The sequence below is a fragment of the Blennius ocellaris genome (genome assembly GCF_963422515.1).
Source record: "Blennius ocellaris genome assembly, chromosome: 2".
Lineage (NCBI taxonomy): Eukaryota > Metazoa > Chordata > Actinopteri > Blenniiformes > Blenniidae > Blennius > Blennius ocellaris.
This window is the reverse complement of record NC_137651.1, coordinates 19,223,270-19,231,838: the sequence shown is the minus strand read 5'-3', so window position 1 is coordinate 19,231,838 and position 8,569 is coordinate 19,223,270. Positions and strand designations below refer to the sequence as shown.

Here is an 8,569-nt window from a genome sequence, read left to right as displayed (position 1 = left end):
ATACATTTCAAACAACTGCTGATTTGTCCACAACGGGTCGCCTTTGCAAATCAGGCCTGAGAGTGTTTTAAAGTGTAGAAAGTCTCTGAATTTGATCTGCAAGCAGCTGTGACATTTTGGAAAGAAAGAAAAGAGGAAGAGAAGAAAGAGATTGGATGTGCATGGGAAACAAAAAGTATTTCTCATTTGAAAAAATAAAAATAAAACGGATTAAAATAAATCGATATTATAATCAAACACTGTAAACATATGTTTCTTAAATTGTAATTTGAAAAATGTCATTTGTTTGGACTTTTTTTTTTCAGAGAGCATGACATTTGTTTCCCCCCCAATTAAAATATGTAAAAACAACCCCAACAAGTCCTTTAGGATTTTCTTACTTTTGCACAAAGATGTATGCATACAAACAACAAAACAGCCAGTTCTAATTAGTATTAAATGGCTGCATAAAATACTCACAACAGTTCAGGCTCACTTAGGCCGTGCTGACAGAAACCTGAGCCCCTCATCAGGTCCAATGACTGCACGTCGGAGCAGCAGAGCCACATAATACAATCACATCAACGTGTCGCAGATGTCCGGCACGTCTCATGTTTTCTGTCTTTCCCACCTAATTATGTTTCAGTATGAAGAGTTGGTGCACTACTCAGGTTCGGAGGGCATGGGGGGTTACGTGGACGACGTCAGGGCGCTTCCTCCCCCGCAGTACGGACCCACCGTCCCCGACTCCCTCAAACACCACAAAGACCAGATCTATGGGTAAGAGTGATTTATGGAGGCTGCCGGTGGCTAGAAAAAACACTTGATGCGCAGATTAGCGTGTATATTTGTGTGCTGAATATGAAAATACATGTGAAGTGCTCACAGCTGTCCGTTTCATAAATACTGCGGTATCAAGTTCCTTGTAACGCACATTCTCTAAATGTGCCACAATGTACATTGTGTCAACTGTTACAGTGTTTATGTACAGTACGTTAACTGTGTGTGTGTGTGTGTGTGTGTGTGTGTGTGTGTGTGTGTGTGTGTGTGTGTGTGCAGTCACCCACTGTTTCCACTGCTGGCCTTAGTGTTTGAGAAGTGTGAGTTGGCCACCTGCTCCCCTCGAGACTCGGCCTCCCTCTCGGCCTCCTCCTCCCACCTCCCCGGAATGACCAGCCACAGTGACGTCTGCTCCTCCGAGTCCTTCAACGACGACATCGCCGCCTTTGCGAAGCAGGTAAGTGATGAGGGTGAGGGCGACTCGGAGGGCCAACATCCCTCATTTGTGAGATTTCATGTGATTTATCATAATGAGTGAAGCTTTTTTTGCAGATTCGATCGGAGAAACCCATATTTTCCTCCAACCCTGAGCTGGACAACTTGGTACGATGAGCCCGCCGTCGTTAAGACTCACACACTGTAAATTAGAGGAGCCACAGTTAATGTGTCTCCTCCTATCCACAGATGATCCAGGCCATACAGGTTCTTCGCTTTCATTTGCTGGAGTTGGAGAAGGTTAGTGGGATTGCATGTTTTGCTTCTTTTTAATTATTATTCCTTGCCAATAAAGCCCAACATGAAAGTAGCTTAACAGTTTTGGGATTGAAAACTGTCTCAGACTAAGGGAAATTAAGGGCCACACTATTGTTGTTCAAAACAAGATGACACAGAGCTGCGAAACACATAATCCAGGCTTATAAACAACAACAAAAAGCAAATGCAACTCTGCATCTTTATTGTCATGCGAACTATCCAAAGCTTCATCTGATTGGACTAAATCTGCTTCTCCAGGTGCATGACCTGTGTGATAACTTCTGCCATCGGTACATCACCTGTCTGAAGGGCAAAATGCCCACAGACCTGGTTCTGGACGATCGGGAGGGGGGCTCCAAGTCCGACATGGAGGACTTCACTGGATCCTGCACCAGCCTATCGGAGCAGGTGAGACTCTGAATGTCAAACAGTTGAAGCGGCAACCCTTGAAAGGACAATCCCCACTGTTCATGTGTCCCTGTGCACCCATGGGGGGGATTGACCCCGTGTCTCTGGGAGTCCTTGTTCCCTCCTCTGCTGGGAATTATTAGCCTTACCTCCAACCTCCCTCTCCCTCTCCCTCTCCCTCTCCCTCCCTCCCCCTCTCACGCTCGCTGCTGCAGAACGCCTCGTGGTTACGGGAGCCGGATGAATGCGCCACAACCCCTCTGGGAACACCAGGCACCTGTGGACTGCCTTCGCAACACAGCACAGCGGACAACTGTAGTGACGCAGGTACACACACTCAAGACACACACTCGCTCTAAAAACACTGTTTGTGAGGGAGAGAAACGACAACACTGTGTGAGACAAATTCATGCAGGGAAACAAATGTAAAATCAAAATGTGCAGGAAGATTCATACACAATGCGTAACCAGAGCAGTTAATTAGTTAGTAGTTTTCTGCTTTTTACAGATAATTGAGATTTTGACTACATTTCCAAGCTGAAATGTCGAATGTTGTATCATTCTGTTGTGAATTTCTTCATCACTTTAAGAGTATTTGAAGGTTAATTCCACTCACATTGATTGATAAATGACGATGACTTTATCTATAAATACCCTATCTTTAAAGAAACCACATTTTTCAAAAATAGAAATATTGTTCTCGTTGATATTTTTCAATAATGTCAATTGTTCGAATTTGTAACCCCATCTAAGGTTTATTTATGAAAATCCACTCATGAAAACAAGATTTCAAAAGGAAACAAATATGTTTCAGTGAGAAATTAATGTTTTCACTATTTTGAATCATGTATTCTTACGGCAGGTCCAAACTGACCCACATGCAATCATTTAATCTAAGGATTTGCAAATATGATAAATTAAGAGTTTCAATTACCTGAGAGAAGCCTTTGTTTTCAATAGGTAATTAACATTTTTTTTTAAAGTTTGGTTGCTTCATGAAAGGCAGGTCCAGTATATCTCAGTAAAAACAGTCATGAAGTCAGATTGTTCAGCTATGAACTGAAAAACTAGTAGTTGCTATAGTTATTGCATTTATACGACTTTATTGAAGACGTTAAATGAATGAAACCTGTTAATACTACGATGAGATCCCAGCAGAGTGAGGATAGCTCTTTGATTGGATAATAATAATAATGATTATAATGATGATAATAATAATAAGAATAACAATAAGAAAAAGAATAAGAATGGCCTCTTGATCTTGTTGAAGGCGATGGTCTGGATGGAGGAGTAGCTTCTCCCAGCACGGGAGAAGAGGACGACTCTGACAGAGACCGGAGGAACAACAAGAAGAGAGGAATCTTCCCGAAAGTCGCCACGAACATCATGAGAGCGTGGCTCTTCCAGCACCTGACGGTGAGCTGGCCTCCTCACACTCTCACCACGTCAACGTTGATTCATTACAGTGTAGGATATCGATTTTGGACGGTGATTAAAACTTGTATCCAAACAAACAAAGGCTGTGCGTTGCACTGCGCGGCGTGAGAGAGTAATTAGCGAAGTAAAGGATTTAGTGTGGGACAAAACGTCACTGACAAGAATAGACAGAGCAAGGGGAAGTCGGCGTATAATGGAGGTCAATTAAATTAAATGAAAAATCGGGGGGGATTAAGTGATTATGTGAATATGCTCACCCGGTGAATAATTGTGGAAGTGATAGAAATGGAGTGAGTAATTGTTGGTGAGGTGGCTAGATTGGTAATTAGCTACTAAATGAGGCAGGTCAAATGTTTCTTCACTCCAATTATTACAGTGTGTCTGTGTGTGTGTGTATGGGGGAGAGAGGGAGAGGGAGAGCGAGAGAGAGAGAGAGAGAGAGAGAGAGAGAGAGAGAGAGAGAGAGAGAGAGAGAGAGAGAGAGAGCGAGAGAGAGGGGTTGCTGAAGTTGAAAATGTGAGAGCGCAGAGATGTGAATTTTGATGGAAGGTCATCAGTTTTCACGCACACACTTTTCATACTGAAACATCAAGTTGACACGCGCGCTTTCATTGAGGTGCGGTTTGATTGAGGTCCAAGTTCATGGGGAGGTGGGTCCTTCTCATCCTGAGGTTGCTGGTTCAATCCCCATCTCTACTCATACTCCACAAGATTTTCTTGACAGTGTGTGAGCACATGACATAGCAGCTGTCTCCATGAATGTGTGAATGATTTTTTGAGTCAGTGGGTGAATGCAAATGTTCATGTACAGTGGCTGCTTATTTTGTAACATAATCAATGGTGAAGAAAAAACAAAGTGGCTTATTACGCCACTTAAATATAGGTTTTTAATTTGTCTGGTGACATTTTTACGGTTGCTTTTTCACATTTGAACTTGAATACTCTCTTTACATCCCACATTCTTAAAATTACTTCATGATTTCTTTAAATCACTATGATGCAGTTACAGTGAAAGAATCAAAGCAGCTGGAGGGGAACAGTTGTAATCATGACGCTGCCAACGTTACTAAGACTTGCTGTTTTGTGGTTCAAAAATAATTAAATAGATAGGTTATGTTTCCTATAAACTACAGCTGGCTTATCACCAGTTTTTTTCTCCATTTCAATAATAATTTAGTTCCAGACTCAAAACTATGACACGTTGAAAGTTAATCTGTGACTGTGCTGTGTTATGTTATGTTTTCAGAAATATAATCTTACTGTAATTCTAATTATAGTGTGTGTTCCCATTCCTTATAGAAAGGCTTTCTGCTCACAAAAGAGTGATTTGTATTACCTCTGATTACAATATAGAGAATAAATGAACAATCAGATTAAAAAAAATCTCTGAAAAAAGCACATTTGATTACATTTAATGGTAGAAAACATATAAAGTCAGTCCTCATGAATAATTTGCGAATCTCACAGTGTGCAAAAACTACCAAAAAAACGTATAAAGTCAGATTACTGTTACTGAAGCTGTGTGTCTGTGTGTGTGTGTCTGTGTGTGTGTGTGTGTGTGTGTGTGTGTGTGTGTGTGTGTGTGTGTGTGTGTGTGTGTGTGTGTGTGTGTGTGTGTGTGTGCACTTCTTTTAGCACCCCTACCCGTCCGAGGAGCAGAAGAAGCAGCTGTCGCAGGACACGGGACTGACCATCTTACAGGTCAACAACTGGTCAGTGCACTCCTGATCGATACACTAATTCAAGCCCTGCGGCGCATCAATAATCACTTAAACTGTCTTGTTTAAATGTAAAGCGCCAACTTTCAAATTAACGTGCCTGCTGCCCTGCTGGTGATATATTGTTTTGATTTGGTCGCTGCAGAAATGACCTGCACAGTATCTTCGGTATATACCGCTTGTGGGGTGCTTATTTTTATTGGGCTTGTTCCCTGCAAGTAAATGTTAATTAAAAAAAAGGGGTCTCACTATTTACAAGAGTTCTAGATAGGACTATAATGTGTTTTATTGCAGAGTTTCTTGTAATAGTGGAAGAAATGTCAGACGAAGCATCCCCCCCAAGCTGCAGAGTCATAAAACGCACTTGCTCCATGTTCATAAAACAGAATTACAAATCAATATCCAATAATCGTATTATTTACTGCTCCCACATTTCCTTTTAATACCTTGTGCTCGCCTGCATGCACAGGGATTGAAAGCATTTTCGGTTGCTCATCAAACAACTCTCCACATAGGATTTTTTTTTTTTACCACCTTATAAAGAAATACGTGGGAAAACCACAAAAAGAAGGAGGAAAACAATACATTTTGTCATGTGGTATCCCAAATGTTTTTATTTGTGCCCCTGCTGCAGCACACAGAACTACACAATCAATAGAGATCAATCAATTATCACAGGAGCAATCGATACCTGCTTCGCCCTAACGTTGATTTACGTTGCCCCCTGAAAGGGTTAAGTGGTTGTAAAAGGGAAAAGGTTAATAGTCTCCCGGTCAGCCTTTTTCTCCATTAATGGGTGGCCTTGTCCATTTCTCTCTCTCTCTCTCTCTCTCTCTCTCTCTCTCTCTCTCTCTCTCTCTCTCTCTCTCTCTCTCTCTCTCTCTCTCTCTCTCTCTCTCTCTCTCTCTCTCTCTGTCCAGGTTCATCAATGCGAGGAGGAGAATAGTCCAGCCAATGATTGACCAGTCTAATCGCTCAGGTCAGTGTGTCATCCAGCACCTCTTCTGTGTACATATGAGTGTGTTGTGTATCTGTGTCTGAAGGTGGGTGTCGTCTGACAGGTCAGGGTGGTCCTTACAGCCCGGAGGGAGCAGCTCTCGGGGGCTACGGGCTCGACGGACAGGCCCACCTCGGGCTTCGGACAGCAGGTACGTTGGCCTGGAGGGAAGTAATGGTCACTGGCTTGTACTGATTTAGCTGAATTGTGCATTAAAACAGGGGTTTAGAAGTTTAGGAGGACCGCCAGTCCTCACATCATCAGCTAATATTCTTTAAGTCCACTCACCTGTCTTTTGCTGAAATAAAAACGGAATCTGATGGGAATCATGTCAATGAAAATAGAACCGATTTGCCCGAATCTAAAGGAAAGTGGGAGCCTCGAGGTTAGAGAATCAAGTTGTTTGGAGATTTGCAGGTTTGAATCCCACTGACTGTGGGTCACTGAGCGAGACCCCTCACCCTCAACAACTCCCAAGGTGCTGCACAGTAAAGCTTACCAATGGTCCTTATGGATGGGTAAATGCAGAGAAAAACATACATTTCATGTGTGACAAATAATCCTTTTCTTTTTCTTTCGAACATTTTTTATTTTTGTTACTGCTAAAACGGGAACTATGTCCTCATTATATCAGATAAAGCTTTTATAAATGGCGAGCGCCAGTGAGTTTCTGCTTTATTCTAAGTTTAACAGAGATCCCATCTTTTGCCATGTTCCCAAATAGACTTTCAGCAATTTCATAAAATGGATATGAAATGCAGTCGGTGGCAGCACTGTGTTGTTTGACTTGTAGTTTTTTTTTTAATTGTCAATGTTTCAAGTAAGTGAATGCAGTCATTTGACAATTTATGACATGGATTTAGAAAATTAACTATATTTTTCATTGAAGACATTGTTTATATATCTCTCTATCTTTGAAGGAAGTTCAGGTTCAGACCCGTTAAAACTAACAATCAGCATCCTGTATTTTAGGTTTCAAAGAAACACATTTAAAAGAAGCACTTAATTTCAGATCATGTCATGTTGAGAATAATAAAGTACCACAAATTAGAATATAGAAAATAAAGAATCTGTGTAAACAGTGTAGGTCACATAGGAAAACTGGATTATTTGAAACTATTTACATGACTTCTGCTCCGTAATTTTACATTTCAATGCAGCCAAATGCTTAAAAATGAGTGATATTTTCTCACCAGGTCTCCAGGGAATGTCCTCCCTGCAGGGGGACTACCCGGGCACCCTGCTCAACCAGCCGGGCTACCCTCCCCATCCAGGACCGTCCCTCCACTCGTACCCGGGCCCCCACCCTCACGCCGCCATGCTACTCCACCCACCGCCACACGCACACCCTGCAGAGCCACTCCTCGCCCAAGGACTGGACATACATGCACACTAGCTGTTGGGAAGGGGGGCTGTAGTGAATTGTGTGTGTATGTATGTGTGTGTGTGTGTGTGTTTGTGTGTGTGTGTGAGAGAGAGAGTGTGTGTGTATGGGAACATTACTGTAATGAATGTGTGTGTGAGTGTGTGTATGGCTGTGTATGTGCAATGACGCATACAGTACACTATTTAAAGAAAGAAAAGACACATTGCTCCAAAAGTTTACATTCCCCACTGAAAGACACTGACCTCAATGTAGCCTAGCAGTTCCACTCGTCAACACAGATAAACACACACACACACACACACACACACACACACACACACACACACACACACACACACACACACACACACACACACACACACACACACACACACACACACACACACACACACACACACACACACACACACTTCAGTCTGGACCCACAGGTTTAAGCCATACCTCTTTCAGAGTAGAAGTGCTTCCTCCTCTTCAAACGTCTCCACTGTGTCCTGTGGGTGAGACACATGCTTTAAAACCACACGTCCCATCATGCCTGCTGTTCCACAGGAAGACCCCTGATGAACATTCTCATTCATCTGCAGCACACAGACGTTTACTGGCCGGGACCCGATCCTGTGATCACGCCTTCTCCACTACTCCCTTGTCTTCCTGCACATGTTGACTGTCAAAGATACACGCACACACACACACACAACACACATACACAACTTCACACACACTTTATTTAAAGCTTTGTTTGTTTGTTTGTTTTTCTTATTCTATTTTTATATTTATGTGCCACTCCAGGCAGTTGCAGCTTCACATGGGCTTGTCGAAACGTTTGTGCTCTTCCTCAGCATGAAGCTAAACACTATGAATGACTTCCAGTCTGCCTCGCTCTCGTACCACTGACCTCCTTAAGATGCCAGCAGGTGTCCGTTACCTTAGGATCTTTCCAATACACGCACACACACACACACACACACACACACACACACACACACACACACACACACACACACACACACACACACACACACACACACACACACACACACACACACACACACACACACACACACACACACACACACACACACACACAGCAACCACGACACCGAAAGCCAT

The 8,569-nt window shown here is 42.7% G+C and overlaps 1 protein-coding gene across 1 annotated transcript; it reads left to right on the top strand.

Moving 5' to 3' along the window:
• Positions 1-616: 616 nt before the first annotated feature.
• On the top strand, positions 617-7,468 carry meis3 (myeloid ecotropic viral integration site 3; the record flags this gene model as incomplete). The annotated part of the gene is made up of 11 exons (XM_080510583.1): positions 617-759; positions 1,039-1,216; positions 1,312-1,362; positions 1,444-1,494; positions 1,771-1,920; positions 2,136-2,247; positions 3,191-3,336; positions 4,993-5,069; positions 5,996-6,054; positions 6,137-6,223; positions 7,269-7,468. The coding sequence occupies 11 exons, from the start codon at positions 617-619 to the stop codon at positions 7,466-7,468; spliced, it is 1,254 nt and encodes a 417-aa protein (XP_080366709.1).
• Between the last annotated feature and the right edge of the window lie 1,101 nt (positions 7,469-8,569).